Source organism: Notamacropus eugenii, chromosome 6, assembly GCF_028372415.1.
Source record: "Notamacropus eugenii isolate mMacEug1 chromosome 6, mMacEug1.pri_v2, whole genome shotgun sequence".
NCBI classification, from domain to species: domain Eukaryota; kingdom Metazoa; phylum Chordata; class Mammalia; order Diprotodontia; family Macropodidae; genus Notamacropus; species Notamacropus eugenii.
In genome coordinates this window covers 265104682-265129692 of record NC_092877.1, presented here as the reverse complement: position 1 = coordinate 265129692, position 25011 = coordinate 265104682, and the positions used below count along the sequence as shown (strand labels likewise).

At 35.5% G+C, this 25011-nt stretch overlaps 1 protein-coding gene across 3 annotated transcripts in view; it reads left to right on the top strand.

Annotated features, from left to right (window-relative positions):
* PIBF1 (progesterone immunomodulatory binding factor 1) overlaps positions 1-25011 on the top strand; it is a 331775-nt gene that overhangs the window by 74100 nt on the left and 232664 nt on the right. For all 3 annotated transcript variants that reach the window (XM_072622310.1, XM_072622312.1, XM_072622311.1), the window contains exon 10: positions 7274-7372. In XM_072622310.1, the coding sequence (XP_072478411.1) occupies positions 7274-7372 (99 nt within the window). The remainder of the gene's footprint in view (positions 1-7273; positions 7373-25011) is intronic.

Sequence of the window (25011 nt, the reverse complement as noted above, 5' to 3'; positions counted from 1 at the left end):
GTCTTGGCAGTTGGTAAAATATAGGGGAAAGAGAGAGCCAATGCATGGGTTGTCATTGACAAATAAGATTATCTGGAGCCCTTTGAGACATTCTGCCATCATTGGGACACTATAGACCTTTATATAAAATACTGACTTTTTTATGTAATTTTTTTCTATCAATATAATGGCAAGTTCATATATGTCACCATTATCCATTATTCCTTTAAAAGTTTCTGCCATTGCAGGTTTCTTTCCTTAATTCTTAAGGGGTCTTGTTCTCTTCTTTGTTTTTTTACTTGTTTACTGCTTCTAGGCAGTGGGTTGTATGTTTTTGTTTTAGGGGCTTATTTTTGCTCTTTTTGAAGCTTGTCTTGATTAAATTTATTTTGGCCATAGTAATTTCTCTTTGTTTCAGATATTGATTCTTACTGTTTTCTTAGAATTTCTAATATGGAGCAGGGAATAATGTTTGGCCCGAGGTGATAAACAACCCTGTATTTGACTGCATTGAGTACTTCAGTCACTTGATGGCAATTAACCTGTTCAAGGTATTCTTGTATTAAATATTTGTAGAGTATGGAATCTCTCTTTAAGACATAAAAATTAAAATTATATTTTTTATCAGTTTGTTGACTGAACACATCTAGATCTAGAAAAAGAAAACTACAAAATTGTGTAATTTAAGATTGCATTGATGTCTAAAATGTAATTGGGCAGTTGTAATAAAAAATCTTTATAATCAACATTATAATTCAAATAATGACATTTTACATTATCCACTAAAATGTGCTTCTATAGTAGAGAATAGTTTAATAGATATTTACTTTAGTACTTAAAGGATCTATGGTTTCACTGGTGTAGTAATTCTACCAATAGAAACTGTGACTCCTACATGCCAAAGCAAATAGTCTTCCTGAATTCTTATGTTTAAAAAATATTGCATAGGGACTAGCATTCTGGTTGTCCTGGGCCTCGGACCATAGCTGGGTTTTTGCTTAGAAGACAGGCAAATAGTCTGCTACTTGTCTACTTGTCTCACACTCAGAGTCTTTGCAGCTTTATAAGATTTTTCAGAGCTTGCCCTTTCTCCGTCCCTTCCCCCCTTCAAAAAGTTTGACTTATTTACTGCATTTTTATACAATAGACATCTCTCAATTTATTCCCCTTCTTGTTGAGCCTTCCTTTGTAAGAAAATAAAAAGCAAAAATTATGTCAAATATAATAGAAATGTGCATACAGGCTCAATTTGATTTGATGGGAGTGAGAATATAGTATAGTATAGAAAACTCTACATTCTGTTCCTGGAGCAGTCACTAACAAACTCGATGGCTTTGGGCAAATCACTTCTTTATAAGCCTCAGTTTCCTCATATACTAAAATGAAGGAGTTCAGATTATATGATCTTTCAGTTCTCTTTGAGTTCTAAATCTTTGGAGCTGTTAGAGTCTAATACTAAAAAGTAAAATGTCTTGGTGAATGAGAAGTATTTGAAGGATTTTTGTGGAAGAGGGATCAGAGTGCTCCATTAGCCCCCCACGAGCAGGACTTAAAAGAATAAGTGGAAGTTTTACAAAGACAGATTTAAACTCGATATAAGGAAAAACAGACCTAACAACTTGAGCCTTACAAAGGGATAGATTGGGATAGATTGCCACAGGAGGTAATGTACTCTCCTTCACCAGAGGCTAAACAACTCCTTATTGGACAAACCCCTATTTTTGTTTTAAGATGGATTTACATAGATGGATTTCAACTCTGAAATTTTGGGGGAATATAAACTATAATTTCTTTGCATTAAAGGAGTTAGCATAGTACCTGATATATACTAGTGTTTCATAAATTCTTGCTGATTGATTGTTTAAATTGATTAACTTTAGCAAAATGAACAACAAAGCAACTTTTTCTAATTATATATAACATTCTTCTCCTGTAGTTCTCCACTTCTCTAATGATACATATTGGTTATGTATTTATGGCAAGTCAGTGCCTCATGGCAACTGTAGAGTACTAGCCTCAGATAAACTGAGGTTGGGGAAACACCTTAATTTAGAAAAGCCAGGGTCATCCACTGCATCCTGGTGCCATCACCAGTTATCTTGACTTTTGTCTTACCACTGGACTTTGTCGACTCCGGAAGAGAGAGTAAGGCTGATGACTTTTCACAGCTCTGCCCCATTCATATCCTGTCCACTTGCAAGTCAAGACATCACCCTCATGATACTGATCCCCTTCAAGAACAAAGGATGGACAGTGACAACAGGTGCCAGACTACTTTGGAGCTCTCCACACTGATGAAATCAAAGGTCCATCCTCCCACATCCCATAAGTAAAAAATGTTCTCATTAATGTTATATTAAAGGCAAGATGCTGTATATATAGCATAAAAAGAACAAGATTTGCAGTCAGGCAATTTAGATTTACAGTATGGCTCGGATATTCTGTTGCGTGACCATGGGAAAGATACCTAATCTCTCAAGGCCTTGATCACATCTCTAAAACTGATAATATAATATTTGCTTTACACTCATCATCAGCAACATCATCGTCATCACTATTATCCTGCATTGTTATTACCTATTTATTATTCATTACTCTGATCACTATTATTATTATCTATATCATCTAGGTTTGAGGAAAGTGCTTGGTAAAGCATAAAACATTTTAGAACTGTTATTTTTAGCAATAGTTTGTGACTGTGAATTATGGAACCATCTCTAGAATCCAAAGTGACAGTAACCCAAAGATCAATGGAAAAAGATACCTGGGATTTATAAACAGGCTATAGGATATTATCAACAATACATATATTTAAGTACGGTAAGAGACCTCATTAAGGAACAAGACGATTTTGAACATGGACCATACTGGTATTTCAACAGGACTTTGAAGGAAGATAAATACATGAGTACCATAGACAATGATTAGAAAGAAGTAAAGGAAAGGAATGAGGAAGGAATAATTATTGCATGTGCAGGAAAGGCTTGTCTGAAGGACAGACTCTGTGCATTAAAGAAAGTAGTAAGTTCCACATCTGGCACAATGGGCCCCTCAAAGCTTAAGGGTTAAGATAATGCAGTTTCTATAATAAAAGTGTATGTGTCAATCTTTAGGTAAAAGCAGTTTATGAGGAGGTAAAAGGTGGTTCATAAGTAAGTTCCCTGGCACATCAGGAGCTCCCATTAGAGTCCTTGAGCTATCTCTATATACTCCTTTCCCAAAGTAGTCACAGGTGGGTCCCAGGTCAGTCCACCTGGAACAAAGTTAATTCAAACTGCCCTAAGTTTTCTCCATAGAATCTTGGTTCACAGTAGCCCCATTGATGTGGGGATTCCACAAGTATTTTGCCCCACTACAGGTGAGAAATAAGACTGGAAAGCTAAATTAGAGCCAGACATTTTTGGGAATGGAAAGACTTAAATTTCAGGCTGAGTGTGTATTTGATTCAGTAGTCTTTGGGAAAGATTTTTAAGCCATGGCAGTGATAGAACTCGAGACAGTATATTAGGAAAATAATCTTGTCAGGGATATTATGAAGTATGAAATAGAGAGGGGAGAAAATGAAGTCACATATAACATTCCTGCATTCTAGGCAAGAGGTAGTGAGGGCTTGAGCAGTAATGCTATCTGTGAAAGTACAGTTAGAGTATGAGTGCACAAATGATGGCTGAGCTAATATCAATGGGATTTGCCCCATTCATTTTATCAGTTGCTTAGGGAGAAGATAGAGTCTAAGGAGACTCAAAGATTTTGAACTCAGGAAAATAGAAGACACTTATGGGGAAAGATATGTTTGATTTTGAACATTTTGAATTCAGGTGTTGATAGGACAACTCTTTGGAGATTTCCTATAGACATTTGGAGATAGGGAACTGGAGTTCAGGAAAATGTCAGGCCTAGAGTTACAGATTTGGGACATGAGGTGATAAATCTAACCAAGAAAATAGATGAAATCTCCAAGCAAAAGAATAGAGAAAAGGAGGAAAAGGTAAGTTACTGAGACTCAGTTTACCCATTTATAAAATGAGGATGTTGGATTTCCATATATAAATTATTAACATCATGACACTGTAGTAGTTGTGTTGTATACTGCTTTGGATAAACTACATTTATTGAAGTATTATGAAGTATTATGCTGAGTTCGAGGCACCACATTTTAGAAAGGACATTAATAAGCTGGAGATTATGCAGAGGAGGTTGGACACTATTATGGAAGGATTTGAGTCCATTCTATATGATATTGAGTGAAAGAACTGGGGAAGTTTAACCTTGAAAAAGGTTGGAACACTATAGTCTTGAATTCCTACCTTCCCTTTAAAGCACATGTTAGATATCTCTTCCTCCCTGAAACTTTTTCCAGTCTTCCTCCTCAATCCCTGTTCTTCCCTTGGACCTCAGATAACATTTTGCTTACACCTCTCGTGTACTTGGGTGTATTCCAATTATTTGTGTATATATCATATAATCCCACTAAACAATGAGGTAGGTGTGGTCTGAGGCTGAATATGAACTCATCTGGAAAGATGGCAGTAGTAAGAATGGGAAGAATTTTTCATAAATAGAGACTATGAGTTTGGTTCAAAGAAGGACAACTTGTGAAACAAGCATCTGGAAGTGGCCATGGTGATCAAATACTATACCTACTACTCTTTCTGATTATAAACTATAGATTAAAAATTCTATTGGAACAGAAGAGACTAATTATGAAGAAACATGGTATAGTGGAAGGAATCAGGTTCTACTTCTTGGAGTGAAGAGATCTGGTTTCAAATCCCATTTCTGAAAAATACAACCTGGATGACTACAAGGAAATCACATAAACTCCTGAACCTAAATTCCTCCATCTTGAAAATAGAGACGATAATGTACTATCTACCTCACAAGGTTGTTGTGAGGAAAATACTTTGTAAATCTTAAAGTACTATGTAATTGTGACTTAGCATTATTATCATCATTATTAATTTTATTTTTATTACCTAGACATAGAGCTGATTGTAGGCAGAATTTCAAATGATAAAAATGTTTTTAAGATCATAGGATTTCAGGCACAAATTCCTCATTTTACAGATGAGGAAACCGAAGTCCAACATAAAATGCTCTATTCAGAAGTAGAAGGGAGCTTAGAGGTCATCTAGCCTAACTTCTTCATTTTCAAGATCAGGAAACTGAGGTGCAGAAATGTTGAGTGTTGTGCTATAAACTACACAAGTAGTTAAGTGGCTGATAAGGGATTTGAAACCTGGCCTTCTGATTTTCTTCTAAACGACATGTTGTCGGATTCTGCTCTCTAATCCATTCTGCTCTTCTCTCGGGTTGTTGTGTTTGCCCTTCATTCTCAAAGAGAACTATGACATCAGGGAGATGGTGACATGACTTTCAGTTGACTTTGATTTGAGTGAGGTCACCAGCCTTACTTTCTCCTCTGTCTCATGCTTATAACTATTAATTGTTTAGTTCTCACTTTCCTTTCCTCTTATTATTTTCCCTCTTTGCTCCCTGGGCCCCTCTTTACAAAGAAAAATGTGGTAGGAGCCTGTTAATTGAAATCATCTTTTGTTTCATTTTTTTTTCACATGTATCCCCAGGACCTACCACAGTTCCTAGGACACAGTGGGTGCTTTAATATTTTCCCTATTTCCCTATGAGTTTAATTTCTTTCTACACTAAAATTATTCTTTTTGCAAATGTGTGTTCAACCCTCCTTTGTCCACTTCAGATGAAAGTGAGTTTCCTTTACACTCTTTCCTTCATATTTGTATATTATACAAGATAGTAAGCTTCTTGCCCTTTCTCTTCCTTTCTTCCCTAGTGTATTACTGTTCCCTTTCTTTCTTCTCCTAACAACATCAAAATAGAACTTAATCATCTTTCCCAGGCCACCTGTTTGTCTTATTTAACTCATTTTGTGACCCTTGAAGATATTAGGGTTTTGAAGAGGCATTTATTCCTTCTCCCATCTTCCGGAAGCCCCTTATAAATTCACAAATATACTTTTCTATGTTTCTCTTGACTCTTGTATTTATATTTCAAAGCAGCTGATGGTTCCAGTCTTTTCATCAGAAATGCTTGAAGAATCCTCTTATCTATTAAAGGTCCATTTCTTTTTCCTTTAGGTTTAAGCTCTGTAAGATATCCTTTTTTGTAAGCTTTTATCCTTTGCTTTTTAGAATATTGCATTTCAGTCTCCTCTGTTTTTATAGCTACAAATACCAGATCTTGTGTGATGTTGACTGTATGTTATCTTGACTATGGTCCCTCAATATTTGAACTCTTCCTTGCTTCTTGTGGTATTTTTTTATTTGATTTTTTTCCTCCTGGAATTGGACTATGGTATTACTAGAACATTTCATTTCAGTTATTTAGGAGGTAACTTTATGGATTCTTTTTGTTTTCTTGCTTCCTGGTTCTAGTAGATATGGGTAGTTTTTGTTTGTGATTATTTTGGGTTTACCTCATATTATATGCAGCCTTTCTCTTTGTTCTTAATTTTCAGGTTCTTAGATTATCTCTCCTTGACCTTTTTCTAGGACAGCTATTTTTGATAGTAGATAAACTCACATTTTCTTCTATTTTTTCCATCTTTTTAATTTGTTTTATATTTCTTATCTCATGAAATTATTGCATTATTTGGTTCATTTTGATTTTTCCATTCAACATTAATAATTCTTCTAAGTCTTTTCTCCAAAGTTTCATTTCATTTATGAACTCTTGCTTCATTTCTTTCAGATATTCTTGTAGTCCTTGTGGCCAGTCCATTTTCTTTTCTAACGCTCTGCTCAAATTTGTTATGGTATCACTCTTTTCTTCTGGATTATCCTCAGTGTTGAGTGAATTCTGTTTACTGTTCAGTTCTTGATTTGAGATTTAGTACCAAGGTCAGGCTTTACACCTTCTACATTTTAGGGTGGGATGATCATGCTCTAAGTTGAAAGCATATATCATCTTACCTCAAATTCAGTGTGCCTCCCACCATATATACGACACTCCTAATAATTAATACTTAGCATTATTAACATCCTACTTCTGCCTTTAACACAATAATTCACATCTTGAGATTTAACAGGCTATTTATTTAACAGGCTATTAGTCAAGTTAATGAAAAAATTTTTAATCAAATATAAAACATTTGTGGATACTCTCTAAAGATTGATCACAGATGTATTACAACACTGTGACCTAGTTCCAATCAGTACACTAAGGATTTTAAATTTTTGTTTTGTTGTATACTCTTCACTGAAGTATTAAATAACTGTAATAGGAATCATAATTGAAGGTTTTTTTTTTTTTACTCTAGGAATCTTCGAGAAGCAAGGGATAATGCCCTGGCTGAAAAAGAAAGAGCAAATATGGCTGAAAAGGATGCTTTAGAAAAACATGATCAACTCTTTGAACAGTAAGTATCTTGAAGATAACTATTAATGTTCTGTACTTTTTCCAACTTCTACATTTTGTTGAAAGAAAAAAAAACATATTAGCTCTTCTTTCATCTAAACACTCTTAAAGGAATTTTGGTGATAAAAAAGAAGATACCATCATTCATCCCCTGAGGTTTCGGATGCTGTAGACTTCGAGTGAAGTAGATGTGTTGGTAATAGTCAGGACAAGTTTAATTCTGCTCAACTACAACAAATAAATATTCACTACTTGCTAGGTGGAAGGCATTATACTTCATATCACAATCTTGTAATGCCTAAACAGAGATCATGAAATTAGATTTATTGATCCATGAAGTATTAGATCCTAACCCTTCTGTCTAATTTCATTTGATATTTGAGTCATACTTAAAACTACACATATATAATAGTGTCATAGAAGCCATCAAGTCTGTTGTCCACCTCAAAATAAGTATTACATATTATAAATGGCATGAAAGAGCCTTTAATAATTTACCACATAATTTTCTTTTTTAAAATATTTTTTCCAAATTACATGTAAAGATAATTTTTAACACTCAGCTTTTTGAAATTTTGAGTTCCATATTTTCTCTCTCCCCCACATAATTTTCAGGAGAAATTTTGAGACATGAGATATTACAGAAAATTTTGTGATATAATAAAGCATGTTCCTAAATAAAGAAATCAAATAAATTCCTTCTTTTTAAAAATATATGTATGAATACTATACCAGATAGTTTATACTTTTCTTTTTCCTGTTCTTTAACTATGAATTTTAAGTTTTTGATATAATAAATTCTATCTAGACAGTCTTCTTGGTTTATATTTGTTTCAGAATATCATTTATTTTTGGTTTAGTACTAAACTCAGATTAATATTTGCTAAAGAGATCTTAAGAGAAAATCCAAACCTGACTAATGAGGAAATATGTTTTGCAGGATTTCACATATACAGTGGTTATCATTTCTAGTCTTCTCAATGGCTGAGGGAAGGGTTGGAGAGAGGGAGGGAACTTGGATCTGAAAATAAAAAGAAAATCCAAGTTTTAAGTGAACAACCAGTGTTCATGCTCAGACAGGATTTCATAGGTTCTCAAACTCAGTACTTCATTTTTCAAATCTTAAAAGAAGAGAATGGAAACTGTGACTTTGATAACTCTTTTATTATTATACTAGTCTGTTACCCAGCATTCTGTTAATCAGAATTTTCTTTTACTGATCCTTACATTTTACAATAATACAGTAGTAATTGATACTTCAGGTAATGAACCTGAGGCACCACAAGGTACAGCGGGGCTTTCTGTCCCCAGGTTCCCAGGGTATGCATCTATTTGAGAAGCTATCATAACTTGACACCTACTCCACCAAGGCAAATTGGTGTATGCATTCTCACTCTTCTGGTTCCAACCTTTGAAATTCTCCACTGGCCATCAAGGTTGTCCTTTCTTGTCCATTGTGTTTATCTTGCTTGATTTAATTGCCCCTTTCCAGCTTACAAGCCCCATTTTAAAAGTCAAAATCCATGCCCCACTGGATAGTTTGCTCCCAGATAAAGTCTAGAATACTGAATAGCACACTAGCATACTGTTCGTTGCTCAGGAGGAAGCCCTGACCCTCTCTTCTCTTGCTCTGTTCCATGCCTTGTCTGAGTTTCAAGAGGTAGGTTACCTATAATAATTCTATTAATCAGAATATTTGGTTAACCAGAATATCCTGTTTCATTAAAGAGATGAATAAAAGAGGGTTCATTCATTATTGAGGTCTTTTAATGATACAGTATGAGAGGCAGCATGTGTTAGTGGTTAGAGAGTTAGCCCAATGGAATGAGGGTGATTTAGGTTTTAAGTACCATCTTTAATGAAAGGTGCATTGGCTCTTTAACATATTCTGGTGAATCATTTAACTTTTTAGTCAGTCAGTAAACATTAAGTGCCTACTACATGCCATTCACTATGCTAAATGCTGGGAATAGAAAAAAAGGCAAAAGATAGGCACTTAATAACTTCATAGTTTAATAGGGAAGACATGTAAACAGCTGTGTACAAACAGTATACAGGATATACAGGAAATAATCAACAGGAAGAAAGTACTAGAATTAAGTAGAATTGGAGAAGGTAAAATTTTAGCTGGGACTTGAAGGAAGTCAGGAGATGGAGGGAGAATTCCAGTCATGTGGGACAGCTAGTAAATATGCCTGGTGTCAGGAAGTTTAATGTTCTGATCAAGGAACAGGAAGGGGACCAGTGTCGCTGTCATAGAATGCATGGTTTGTTATAAGGTGTAAGGAGACAGAAAGGCTAGGTTATGAAGACTAAAAGCCAAGCAGTTTATCTAGGAGGGACAGGGAGTCACTGGGATTTATTAATAGCAGGATTAGTGACACAGTCAGACCTGTCCTTCAAGAAAACTTCATTGATGTGGAGGATGGATGGGAGTTGGGAGACACCTGTGCCAGGAGGGTTATAAAGAGCATTGTAGTCCAAGGTTTAGGAGATGAAAGGTCTATACCAGGGTGGTAGCAGTATCAAGGGAGAGAAAGGATTATATTCAAGACATTTTACAAAGGTAAAATCGACAGACTCTCATAACAATCTGGAAAGGTGTCCAGGGGAATGAGAGAATGAGGAGTCAGGGATTCTAGGTTCCAGTCCTTAAAGATAGCCTTAGAAAGACTGAGAGGGTAGTGGTGCCCTCAACAGTAGTAGAGAAGTTTCAAAGAGGGGAGTGTTTAGGGGGGGAAATAATGAATTCAGCTTTGGACATATTGGCTTTAAAATGTCTACCAGACTAGTTCTACATGTCTCATAGGCAGTTTGAAATGCAAAACAGGAAGTCACTTGAGGTAGGACTGAATAAAAATCTGAGAATCATCAGCATGGAGATGATAATTGATGGGAGTTGATAAGGTCACCAAGAGAGATAGAAGAGAGGCAAAAGAGAAAGAAAGCTCAGAACAAAACCTTATAGGACAGCCACAGTTGCCTCTAGGACCCCAAGTTGCAGAGCATTTATTGATCTACTGTGGAAAAAGGTTACAGGTAATTTCCACAGTTCTCTCCCTCCTTACACGCCTCCCCCCACACCTCTTCAAATATTTCCATAAGTAAAATATTGGTAATACAGAGAACAGCCTCCTCTCACCTATAAGTATCCAGGATAGCTTTAAAGTCAAAAGTAAATGAGAGGAAAGTGAAGAATAAAGCTGGGAAACAAACCTGCTAATTATTTGTTGACCTATAGAACAGGAACGCTGGTTATGTTTGCATTTCATGGATCTCTTTATTTTGTTTTCACTATGGTTTCTTTAAAAAGAATGCAGTGACTAGGACTATAATTTTTCTATTCCAAATACTGATTTAAAAAATATCTAACTACATTTTTTAAAAATTCCAAAAATATTCAATTCATTAAGATCTGATTCGGACAGTTATCTAAAGGCCTCCCATATTTTTAGACATAGGATACATAAGTGTTTGGGCTTATGTTTATTATATGTATATGTGAATATATGATTATTTCCATATCTCTATATGATTAAAACAAAAAAAATGTGTTCCCAGTGTGTTACTGTGGCATGATAAGTTCTAAATATTAGCTTCTTTTGCTAGCTATCAGGATCTAAAAATATGCTTCAAATATTGAAAAACATTTAGCACACTGATTGCCCTGAATTATGTCTTTGAAAATAAATTCCCTATTTATCTTAAACTATTGTTCATGTCCTTGGTAGTTTTTATGTAATAGCTAATGAGAGAATATTGCATTCTCAAGCAATTTTAGAGTACTTTATGTTGTTTCTTTCATGTCTTACATTGTCTCTGTAGTCTTCATAACTCCTCTGGTAAATAGCATATTTTATCCCCATTTATAGCAAAATGGGGTGAGAGAAAAGTAATTTTTCCTAAGCCATTCATTGAGTCAGTTCTTTGCTCAGCTTAGAAAAGCTTCAGTTCTGTGCTTTTTTCTAGTAGTGGGCCACTTTGGACAAAGCCTGTAGTTACTGAGTTTTTAGTATTCTTCTACTCTATTTGCCACTTACCTGGCACTGATTTAATATTGAGCTGTTAGTAATTGGGTAAGCTTTTTTTTTCCCTTCTGTTTTAAAATGATAGAATTAATGCAATAAGGAATTTTGAGATTTGCACATTTAACCAGTGAATGATAGGTACCCAGTGTTTGTGTATCACCATAGTGGTGCTGCCTTATTAACCACCCACTGCTCAGTTGAATTCTTCCTAGCTCCCAGTATTTGCCGTGCTCCTAACTTCCCCAATCACCTCTAGCAGTTAGGTTTCTTTTGAACTGTTCTCGATAACTTTCAGAGTGGACAAATGCCCTACTGATCAAAAGGGGCTCAGCCCAGTGTAATGGTAATTTAAATGTGAAGATCTTTCCCATTCATTATTAGGTCCATGTGACCTGCTTAAATCACATGGAAGCCTAAGTCACATGTGGTGGGAGGAGCTTGCTGAATGGGTGAAGCAGAGCTGGGAGAAAGTGTATGAGAACAGTTAGAGCTGAGGGAGAGAGAGGACATGGGCAGGCACAGCTAGGGTTGTGAGTGTTTGCTTGTGGGAAGGGGAGGGGCGATGGCTTGGGGGTGGTGTTGTCCCCTGCAATGCTAATGTGTATTAACTCCTTGGTTACTATGATGGATTTGGCTTTCTGGTGTTGAGATTTGGCTTTCTGGTGTCTGAATAATTGTTTTTCTTCTGCCTACTATATAGAGAATTTGTTATACTTTCTGATTCAGAACTACACTGGCATATTCATAGTCACCCTCAGTGCTGTGAATATTGCCCGGCTGATACACCCAGGTACTTTTTGAGCTCTGGATTTCATTTACAAAAAGGACAAAAGCAGGTCTAAAGTCAACTTTAAGTGTTAGATTTTGGTTGCCTATAGAATATTTAGTACCAGTTGTGATCCTGGTTTGTGGCTCCATATGATTTCCTGTTCTGTGCTTAGTTTTGCTGAAATTTTTTCAGGAAGATGACACATGAGTAATATAAAAGAACTTGTTTTGGGGGGTTTTGTAGACCAGAATATGTATCTCATTTTAAGACTTAAAATTGAAGGTAAGCAAAACTTCCAGAGAGTTCTTCCTCCAACCCCTGACAGCGTAGCAGGGACAAATAGAGGTGAAAGTGAGTAGATAAAATGGAAGACATTTTCTCCCTCCTCCATCCCGCCTCCCCTACACTCCTAGAGAGAAAAGTAGAGGACGAGGGTACACCATCTCTCTTCCTAGCTTACATGTAATCATCAATGTAGGTTTTCTCCAAACCACAAGTCACGCTCAAAATGTCCAAACCAAGGGTCATTTTTCCACTCAGACTGACCCAAGTTCTAGCCATCTCCATAAGCTGTGACTTCCTTCCCACAAGATCCCTCAAAGTCAAGGCGGACTTTTAGGATAGAAACTTAAGAAACTAAAGGCAGTTCAACTCTCTTTGAACAAAGTCATGTTTAGAGGTTTATTAAAATTGATGTTGCATTGAGTGTCAATTCCTTTAATGAAAAAGCTGTCTGGCATTTTATGCAAAAATTTCCTCGGTTGTCACTTAAGTCAGTCATATGATGAACTTTACTGAAGCAGGAAAATCTAATAACGTCAAAGGATTTAGAGAGGACTTTAAACACGTCTTATAAAACATGCATGTAAAATATTTGCAATTGTAATTGTTTAAATCAGTTCATAAACAATTCCATGAGCTACATAGGACAAATGTCAAGTGCTACTTACTACTATGGGGTCTTCCCCAAATCTCCTAGTTTTTAGTGCTCTTCTACCCTACCAATATGTGTGTGTATATGTGTTATATTTGCTTCTTTGTGTTTGTGTTGTTTCCATCCTCCTGTACCTATGTCTTCAACAGAACATAAGGTCCTTGAGGTCAGAGATGATTCTGTTTTTGTCTTTGTATCACCAGGGGCTTCATTGTGCCTGGAGGTTAAACAATTCTTCAATTCTGAATTGAATTGAATGAAAATCATCATGAAATGAATTGCTACATGTATTAATCATGATGGTCATTTTGTTATCAGTTACTTTCAAAACATCTTTATATTTCTTACTACATTTTATCCTCACAATATTTCTTTGAGAAAATTAAGGTATATATTATTATCCTTATTCTTTGGATGAGAAAGCTAAAATTTAAATGACTTTTATGGTCACATAGCTAGCAAATAATGGTGGAGTTAGATGTAAATGTAAGTTCCTTTACTTGTAGCCAGTTCCCAATTCAGAGTGATTGGTTATAACCTTAATGAAATTAGGCTAGTGTCTCATTATGCTTTATATGAAATATAGGGCTTTGCATATAGAAAGTACTCAAGAAATAATTTTTTAATTGGATGAAATTTTCTTGCAAGATACCTATGCAGAAGAAACCATGTAAGTGTTTCTATAATAGACAACAATTAAAGCAGTTCTCCATAATTATATTTCACTGTGTTCTTTATTAGCAAGTTTATGTAGCTAATGAGACCAGAGTTCCTCATTCATTACCCATATGAGGTCTGATCTTGCATGGTAAGACTGCTCCTTATCCCAGCTTTCAGTACAACAGATGTGTAATTGTTTGATTACAGAAAAGACCAAAGGGACAAGAAATGTAGATCAATGCAAATCTATAGTGGGGGTGGAGGGGGTTTGCAGTGTTTAAGGTGCCCACCATTCTCATCAATAGAATTTTCAGTATTCAAAAGAAAGGCTGTTATGTATGTGCAGATATGTTTCAAGATGGTATCTTGGACAGTGAGAGTCATAAGTGATGATATTTTCTATCCATGCACTTAAAGCTTAACTGTGGAACAGTTTTTGAATATCTAATGATCAAGCAGCCCTCTTTTTAGATGTCTGATTTGTTGCTTTAGAGGGAAATTTTTCATTGATTTAAATTTGGTAATTATACCCATGTCCTATAAAAAGATACATATAAAATATTTGCAGTGGCAGCTGCCTAAATCAACTCATAAAACTTCAGTTAAAAGTAAGATATTTTCCATGATTATTTTAAAATATGATGTTTACTGGAAGGGAATTCCAGTGAATTACCGCAGATGAAGTGTGAGTATATTTCTCCCACTTGTAAATGAGCTCTTATTTCCTCCAGTGTATATTTTGGTCCACAATGAGTCATTTTGAACATGTTTCAGTTTAACTCCTAAAACATTTTTAAACTTGGCAGGCATATTTAGATGAATGTTACTTCCAGTTTTAGAGACTGCTTCTAAATTATACTTCAGTCACCATGAAAAGTCCTTTCAGAAAGAAAGAAACAGAGGATTGATTGGAGGTGTATTCAATAGAGGGTAAAGGTGACCTGCCAGAAAATGATTGCTTTCCAGTGAAAATGGAATAATTAAACTTTTGTCTTTGTATAATATCTTTAATTTCAGCTTCTATAACTGTTTCTTAAATAAATTATAATTATGATGCTCTTCTAGTTGAAAGAATTTTAGATTAAAGGATTATTTATGTTCCTCAGATTTAGGAGCAATATTTTTGTATCTCTTTTATCTTGACACGGTGCTATTCAGAAGCTCAACGTAGTGAGCTTTTTTTTCACTGAAAAATAAAGTAGGGGTGGAAAGGAGAAAAAGTAGCAGTGACACAGAGGACTGTCTTGAAGGGGGTGTGGCAGCATGTAGAAGAGAGGAAAGAATGATCCTCATGGAGGAAGAGAACCAGATCTGCTGACTATTTCTTCTTACACAACACCTTGCTGCCTGCTCATGAGGAAGCACAAATGTAATGCGTGTAACACTCTACAGTGCAAAACATCATTCTATCAGCTATTTAAGTAAAGAAGAAAGGATGAATTTTTTCCAATTTTTAAACATTTTTATTTAAAGCTTTGAGTTCCAAATTCTGACCCTTCCCTCAGCCTCTGAGATAGCAAGCAATATATATTTTATACATACTGTGCTATAATGTAAAATATTTTCGTATTAGTTTATGTAAGATAACTTGAATAAAAGCAGAAAGAATGAAAGAAAGTGAAAAATGGCATGCTTCACTCTGTATTTAGTCAATATCAGTGCTTTCTCTGGAGGTGGATAATATGCTTAATGATTAGTCCTTTGGGATTGTCTGGGATCATTATATTGCTGAGAATAAGTCATTCACAGTTCTTCATTGAACAATCTTGCTGTTACCGTGTACAATGTTTTCCTAGTTCTGTTGATTTCACTATGCATCACTTCATTTAAGTCTTTCCAAGTTTTTCTGAAATCATTCTATTTGCCATTTCTTATAGCACAATAATATTCCATTACAATCATATACCACAGCTTGTTTAGCCATTCCGCAACTGATGGGCATCCCTTTGATTTCCAATTCTTTGCCACCAGAGAAGAGCTACAAAAATATTTTTTACAAATAGGTCTTTTCCCTTTTTTTGGATGTCTTTTTGATATAGAACTAGCAGCAGTATTGCTGGATCGGAGGGTATGCACAGTTTTATAGCCCTTTTTGCATAGTTCCAAATTGCTCTCCAGAATGGTTGGATCAGTGCACAACTCTACCAACAGTACATTAGTGTCTCTGTTTTCCCATATCCCCCCCAACATCCAAACTTTTCCTTTTTTATCGTATTAGCCACTTTGATAGATGTGAGGTGGTACCCCAGAGGTGTTTTAATTTGCATTTCTCTGATCAACAGTGATTTAGAGCATTTTTTCATATGATTATAGATAGCTTTGATTTCTTTGTTGGTAAACTGTCTGCTCATATCCTGTGACTATTTTTCAATTGGAGAATGACTTGTATTTTTACAAATTTGACTCAGTTCACTATATATTTGAGAAATGAGGCTGTTAGCAAAAATTCTTGTAAAAATTTCTTCCCAGTTTTCTGCTTTCCTTATAATTTTGGTTGCATTGGTTTTGTTTGTGCAAAAGCATTTTAATTTTTATATAATCAAAGTTATCTATTTTATATTTTGTAATGCTTCTTTGGTCCCATATTATTCTCTTATCCATAAATCTGACAGATAAAACTATTCCATGCTCTCTTAATTTGCATATGGTATCACTCTTTATGTGTAAATCATGTACCCATTTTGACTTTACCTTAGTATATGGTGTGAATTATTGTTGTATACCCAGTTTCTGCCATACTTTTTTCCAGTTTTCCCAGCATTTTTTGTCAAATAATGAGTTTTTGTTTCAAAAGCTTTGATCATTGGGTTTATCATATGCTAGATTATTATGGGCATTTACTATAATATAATTTGTATCTAATCTGTTCCACTAATCCACCATTCGTTTTCTTAGCCACTGCCAGATTGTTTTGACAATTACCACTTTAAAATACAGTTTGAGATCTGGTACAGCCAGATCTCAACCTTCTTTTTGCATTTTTTTTAATTGATTCCTTTGATATCCTTGAGCATTTGTTCTTCCAGATGAATTTTACTATTTTTTTCTAGATCTATAAAATAATGTTTTGATAGTTTGATTGGTATGGCACCAAATAAATAGATTTTATTTGGGTAGAATTTTCATTTTTATGATATTGGCTTGGCCTCCCCATGAGCATTAGTATTTTTCCAGTTGTTTAAATCTGACTTGATTTGTGTGAAGTGTTTTTATAATTGTGTTCATATAGTTTCTGAATTTGTCTTGACTATTTATATAATCTATAATTATTTTAAGTGGAATTTCTCCTTCTGCCTCTTGCTGGTGGACTTTTTTGGTAACACATAGAAATGCTGATACTTTATGAGGGTTTAGTTTGTATCCTGAAAATTTGGTAAAGTTGTTAATACTTTCAAGTAGTTTTTTAGTTGATTCTATAGGATTTTCTAAGTATACCATATTATCTGCCAATAGTAATAGTTTTGTTTCCTCATTGCCTATTCTAATTCCTTTAATTTCTTTTTCTTCTCTAATTGCTATAGCTAATATTTCTAGTACAATATTAAATAATACAAGTGATAATGGGTATCCTTGCTTTACCTCTGATTGTACTGGGAAGACTTCTAACTTCTCCCTGACAGATTATGTTTGCTGATGGTTTTAGATAAATATTATTTATCAATTTAAGGCAAGCTTTTTATTCCTATGCTCTCTAATGTTTTCAATAGCAATGGGTGCTCTATTTTGTCAAGGGCATTTTCTGCATCTATTGAGATAATCATTTGGTTTCTGTTTTGTTTTTGATATGTCAATTAAATTGATAATTTGCCTGAGAATGAACCACCCCTGCATTCCTGGTATAAATCCCACTTGATAGTATATGATCCTCATGATATAGTGCTATAATCTGTTTGCTAATATTTAAAATTTTTGCATTAATATTCATTAGAGAAATTGGTCTATAATTTTATTTCTCTGTTTTGGTTTTTCCTGGTTTAGATATCAGCACCATATTTGTGTGATAAAAAGTATTTGGTTGGACTTCTTCTTCACCTGTTTTTCCAAATAGCTTATATAGTATTGGGATTGATTTTTTTTTTGTAAAATTGAATTGCCTTTAATCATATAGCAAGATAGGTGTACATGCTTACACAATTTAGAATTCTTTTGCAATGAAAATACAGCAAACAACCAGTTATTCTCCCAAAAACACATTCAACTGTATTCTAACTACTTTATGTGTGTTGTTATATATAGAATCAGCCTATGATTTTATTTTTTTGTTTTAATTTTTCATTTTTACCACAGTTTATAACAGATAAAACAATTCAAACTTTTGGTTAGGTAATACTTCTTTTTAAAGCATTTGCATTATGGACCACAACCAATTTTTGTTTAAAACTTTAACCAACTGAGACACAGATAGTATTTATGTTGCTAACTTCACAAATTCTTGACCTAATTGTCTCCACAGTATTACTAAGAATTAAAGGACCCTAACTTATTGTTATTGGGCTAAAGTCCTATGCCTAATAGCTTAATTTTAGATTTAACCCTGGTTGTTCCCCTATCCATAATCTATAATTTAATAGATCTGGTATTAAGCTTGCAAACCTTTTGACTATAGGAAATTGCGACCAAGAGTAGGGACATTGCAGGGATACAGTATCTCCCCAACATCATGTCAGTTCCAGGCAGGATTAGATTGTCAACTTACATTCAATCAGGCTTAAAGTCTGCCAGGTGTCAGTGGGGAAATTGAGTCAGGAGAATCCTACCTCAGCCCACACTGAACAGTCACTCTCCCACCCTTCCCATGAGATCACCTTTTGCAGTTCATACCAGCATCTCACAGGCTTACTGGCATCATGGATTGGAGACTCAGATCACCTTGCTTGCTATCCATACCTGGAGTTAGACTCAGAACAGTCACTTAATAGTCCCATAGCATCTAAAAATGGCAAGTTCCAGTAACCAGGTTTCAAATATGATTATAATATCACTTTGGCTAAGGAACATCTTTTTGAGGCAAGTCTTAAGTGGCTTACATGTCTTTCTATACATGTTCTAGTTCCTGATTAAATAGCAATCATAAAATCAAATTTACCATTAAAACTTTAACTTTTCCATCAATGCCAAATTTTAACTGAGGTTACCTTCCTCTAGGAAATTTAGACTAAAATTCTTTTCCCCAAACTAAAGATATCATTGATTTATTCTCAGTAATTAATTTAGTGAGTTGTTTTAATACTAATTGCTTTTACCTCACTTTGTAATATGTCCAATTTTTCTCCCCATCACTCCCCTCCCCCTGGTTCCTAAGACCTTGCATTCTGATTACTCCTTCCCTTAATGTACCCTCCCTTCTATCACATCGCACCCTCCCCTTATCCCTATCTTCTCTCTTTTCTTGTAGGGCAGGATAAATTTCTATACCCCTTTCCCTGTATTTCTTATTTCCCGATTATATGCAATAGCAGTTGTCAACATTCGTTGCTACTACTTTGAATTCTAACTTCTCTCCCTCCCCGCATCCCTCCCCAGCCCCACTGAGAAGGCAAGCAATTCAATACAGACTAAATATGTCTCATTTTGCAAAAGACTTCGATAATAATCATGTTGTGTAATACTAATATTGCCCTCTGTCCTACTCTATCCTCACTTATTTTTTTCCTCCACAATTGACCTTGTCCCTTCCCAAAAGTGTTTATTTCTAGTGACTCTCTTCTCCCATTTGCCCTCCCTTCTAACATTCCTCTCACTCCACTTGTTACCTCCTCTCCTACTTTCCTGTGCTGTAATATAAATTTTCATATCAAATTTAGTGAGCCTGTTATTCCTTCCTTCAGCCACATGTGGAGAGAGTAGCCTCATTTTTCTCCTCTCCCCTTCTCCCTTTTCTCCTCCATTGAACAAGATTTTTCTTATCTCTTTTATGAGTTATAGCCTGCCCTGTTCCATTTCTCCCTTTCTCTTCCTAGTATTTTCCTCCTTCATCCCTTAATTTTTATTTTATTTATTTTTTTGTGTGGATATCATCTCTTCTGATTCAACACACCCTGTACTCTCTATCTATGTATGTGTTTGTGTATGTGTGTGTGTGTGTGTATGTATGTACAATCTCTCCATCTACCCAAATACTGAGAAAAGTTTCAAGAGTTTCCATGTAGCAATGTAAACAGTTCAGCTTTAGAGAGTCTTTTGTGATTTTTCTTTCCTGTTTACCTTTTCATGTTTCTCTTGATTCTTGTCTTGGGAAGTCAAATTTTCTATACAGATGTTTTCCTCAATATGAATGATTGAAAGTCCTCTGTATCATTGACCCTTGAAATATTATACTCAGATTTGCTGGGTAAGTGATTCTTGGTTTCAATCCCAGTTCCTTTGACCTCTGAAATATCCCATTCCAAGCCCTTCCATCCCTTAATGTTGAAGCTGCCAGATCCTGTGTTATCCTGATTGTATTTCTACAATACTCAAATTGTTTCTTTTTAGCTGCTTGCAGTATTTTCTCCTTGATCTGGGAACTCTGAAATTTGGCCACAATATGCCTAGGAGTTTTTCAGTTTGGATCTCTTTCAGGAGGTGATTGGTGGATTCTTTCCGTATTTATTTTGCCCTCTGATTCTAGAACATCAGGGCAGTTTTCCTTGATAATTTCATGGAAGATAATGTCTAGGCTCTTTTTTTTGATCATGGCTTTCAGATAGTCCCATAATTTTTAAATTGTTTCTCCTGGATCTATTTTCCAGGTCATTTGTTTTTCCAATGAGATGTTTCACATTATCTTCTATTTTTTCAAATTTTTGGTTTTGTTTACTAACTGCTTGTTTTAACTCATAGTCACTCATTTCCCTGAACTCAGTTCTCTCTTTCAAAAAATTATTTTGTTCAGTGAGCTTTTGAACCTTCTCCTCCATTTGGCTAATTCTGCTTTTTAAAACCTCCTTCTCCTGATTGGCTTTTTGAACCTCTTTTTCCAATTGAGTTAGCCTCTTTTTAAAGTTGTTATTTTCCTCAGCATTTTTTTGGTTCTCCTTTAGTAAGCTGCTAACTTGTTTTTTTAAGGTCTTCTATTGCCTGAGCTTGCTTGAGCCTAGTCTAAGTTCCCTTTGGAGGCCCTGGAGGCAGAGGCCTTGGCTTCCTCTGACAGTATGCCTTATTCTTCCTCATCTGAAAGGATGGGGGGAGACACCTGTTCCCCAAGAAAGTAACCTTCTATGGTCTTATTTTTTTTCCCTTTTTTGGGCATTTTCACAGCCAGTTACTTGACTTCTGAGTTTCCTCTCCACAGCCACCTTGCCTCCAGTTCCACCAAGCTAGAACTGGGGGCTGAGATTCAGATGAGCTGCTCCAAAGCCTCAGGGACTTTAGGTGAGGGCAGGGCTGCTATTCAGTGTGAGATTAAGATCATCTGCTCAGGAGGGGGCAGAGAAGCCACACAGGGCTCAGTTTCCTCAGGGGATTTACAGTGAGACCTTCAACAATGGATATGGGCTACTGCCTGCTTTGGGAGGCCCATCCATGCTGCCTCTACTGCTGCCACCTGAGGAGGCCCAAGTTATGGGGACACCCTGCTCCCTTCTTGGCCACCCAGAAAGACCCTCTCACTGACCTCTGGTGCCTGTGGGTTGAGGAATCTGCGCTGCTGCTGGACATTCTGTCCCTTAAGCATGCTCTGTTCTGCTCCTCTCTGTGCAGTGTGGCCAAGGCTCTGCTCCAGCTATGGTGGGACAGACCTTTCCCGTCGGTCTTTCAGGTCACTCTTGGATAGAAATCTCCTCCACTCCATTGTTCCGTGGCTTCTGCTGCTCTAGAATTTGTTGAGAGTTCTTCTTTACAGGTATTTTATGCGCTGTGGGGTAAGAGCTAGCGGATCTGCATCTTTCTACTCTGCCATCTTGGCTCCGCCCCTCAACCCCCCCACCCCCCACCCCCATCCCCCATGAAGACAGTTTTTAGACTGGGATTAATTTTTCTTTAAATGTTTGGTGGAATTCACTTCTGAATCCATCTAATCTGGGGGATTTTTTCTTAGGAAGTTCATTGATGGCTTGTTCAAATTTTTTTTCTAAGATTCAGTTATTTAAGCATTTTGTTTCTTCTTTTAATCTAGGTAACTAACATTTTTGTAGATATTCAAATATTTCATTTAGATTGTCAAATTTATAGACATATAATTGGGCAAAATAGCTCCTAACGTTTGTCTTAATTTCCTCTTCATTGATGGTGAATTCACCCCTTTTGTTTTTCATGTTAGTAATTTGTTTTTTTTTTTCCTTTTTTTAAATCAAATTAACCAATGGTTTATACATTTTGTTGTTTTTTTCATAAAGCCAGCTTCTAGTTTTATTTATTAGTTCAATGATTTTCTTAATTTCAGTTTTATTAATCTCTTCTTTGACTTTCAGGATTTCCAATTTGATATTTAATTGGAGATTTTTAATTTGTTCTCTTTTTTTGTGTGTTTTAGTTGTATCCTCAATTCATTTTCTCTACTTTATTCATATAAGCAATTAGGAATATAAATTTTCCCCAAATTATCACTTTGGCTGCATCCCATAAATTTTGGTATATTGTGTTATTGTTGTCATAGTCTTCAATGATTTGTTCTTTGACCCCATTGTTTTTTTAAGATTAGATTAATTTCCGATTCATTTTTAATCACTCTTTCCATTGTCTATTATTGAATCTAATTTTTATTGCATTATAGTCTGAAAAGGATGTATTTACTATTTCTGCTTTTCTACATTTGGTTGTAAGGTTTTTAATGTCCTAACACATGGTCAGTTTTTGTGTAAGTGTCATTACTGCTGAAAAAAAGGTATATTCCTTTCTATTCATATTCAGTTTTCTCCAGAGATCTATTGTGCCTTTCTTTTCCAGAATTTTATTCACCTTCTTAACTTGTTTCTTGTTTATTTTTTGGTTAGATTTACCTAGTTCTGAGAGGCAAAACTTGAGGTCTAGAGTATAGTTTTATTATCTGTTTCCTCCTGGATCTCATTCATCTTCTCCTTCAAAAATGTAGGTGCTGTACTATTTTTTTCATGTATGTTGAGTATTGATATGACTTCATTGTCTCTGGTACCTTTCAGCATGATATAGTTGCCTTTTTTTATCTCTTTTGATTAGATCCATTTTTGTTTTTTCTTTGTCTGAGATCATGATTACTACCCGTGCTTTCTGTGCTTCAGCTGAAACATAATAGATTCTGCTCCAACCCCTTACCTTTTCCCTGTGTATATCTTTCTGCTTCAAATGTATTTCTTGTAAACATCATATTATAGGATTCTCGTTTTTAATTCATTGTGCTACCCACTTCTGTTTTATGGCTGAGGTCATCTCATTCCTTTTTTAGCTATGATAACTAATTGTGTGTTTCCCTCCTTGCTAGTTTTTTGCTTGTTTATCCCCCCCCCCTTACCTCCCACCCTTTCCCTCCTCACAAATGTTTTACTTCTGATTACCACCTTCCCCAAAATATCCTCCCTTTTATCAGTCCCCCCCCCCAACTTGTATTATTCCCCATCCCTTTTTCCTTATAGGGTAAGATAGATTTCTATATCCAACTGAGTGTGTGTGTTATTCCCTTTTTAAGTCAGTTTTGATGAGAATAAGGTTTAAGCTTTGCCCATCAAAGGGGCAAAGCGGGGGGGGCCATCATCACCTCCATTATGATAGTTCTTTCATGCCTCTTTTATGTGGAATAATGTAACCCATTCAATCTCCTCCCTCTTTCCAATGCAATTTCTTTATAGCCCCTTTCTTTTGTTTTTTGGGGTATCATTCCATCTAAGTCACCTTATACCTGCACCTTCTATCTACACGTACTCCTAATTGCTCTTATAGTAATAAATTTGTTAAGAGTTATGAATATTATCTTGCCATATAGAAATAGAAATAATTTAACCTTATTTAATTTCTTATGTTTTCTCTTTCTTCTTTTTTACCTTTTTACCTTTTGTTTCCCTTGAGTCTTGAATTTGGAGGTCAATTTTTTATTCAGCTCTGGTCTTTTAATTAGAAATGCTTGAAAGTCCTCTGTTTCATTACATGTCCACAGTTTCCCCTGAAAGATTGTGTTCAGTTTTGCTCTTTAGTAGTAATTCTAATTCCTTTACCTTCTGGCATATTATATTCCAAGCCATCTGGTTTTTTAATGTGGAAGCTGCCAAATCCTATGTAATCCTGATTGTAGCTCCATGATAATTGAATTATTTCTTTTTGGCTGCTTACAGTACTATGTCCTTGATTTGTGAGCTCTGGAATTTAGCTATGATGTCCCTGGAAGTTTTCATTTGGGGATTTCTTTTGGTCAGTGATTAGTGGATTCTTTTAATTTCTGTTTTGCCTTCTGGTTCTTATGTATAAGGGTACTTTTCTTTGATAATTTCTTGAAAGATGTCATCTCTGTCTCTCTCTGACTGTCTGTCTCCCTCTCTGTCTCTGTCTGTCTGTCTCTGTCTGTCTGTCTCTGTCTGTCTGTCTCTGTCTGTCTGTCTGTCTGTCTCTCTCTCTCTCTCTCTTTCTTTAATCGTGGCTTTCAGGTAGTCCAATAATTCTTAATATTATCTCTCCTCAATCTATTTTGTAGGTCAGTTGTTTTTCCAATGAGAAATTTCACATTTCTTCTGTGTTTTTACTTTTTCAATTTTGTTTTATCACATCTTGATATCTCATAGAGTGATTAGTTTCCACTTGTTTAATTCTAATTTTTAAGGAATTATTTTCTTAGTGAATCATCTGACCAGTTCTGTTTTTAGGGAGTTATTTTCCTCAGTAAATTTTTGTACATCTTTTCCCATGCTATTGACTCTTTTCATGATTTTCTTGCAGTACTCTCATTTCTTTTCCCAGTTTTTCTTCTACTTCTCTAATTTGCTTTTTGAAATCCTTTTTAAGTTCTTCCAGGAATTCTTTTTGGCCCTCAGACTAAATTATATTTTTCTTTAAGGCTTCACATGTAGCCATTTTGACACTATTATCTTCTTCAAAGTTTGTGCCTTTATCTTCCTTATCACTATACTAACTTTCTATAATCAAACTCTTCTTTGTTGTTTTTTGTTCATTTTTTTCTGCCTTTTTTGTGACTTAGTGTTTGTATGTGAGAGTTGGCTCTGGTCCTGCGTTGTCCCAAGCATTTTGTGCTGGGTTTCTGGGTCTTACTGCTGGCTTTCACTGGACTTCAGGGCTCAGCTTCTTGCTTTCTCTGGAGGGTAGCTTTCTTTCTAGTTTTCACTAAGGGGTGGGGCTCCCTGTTGGCCCGC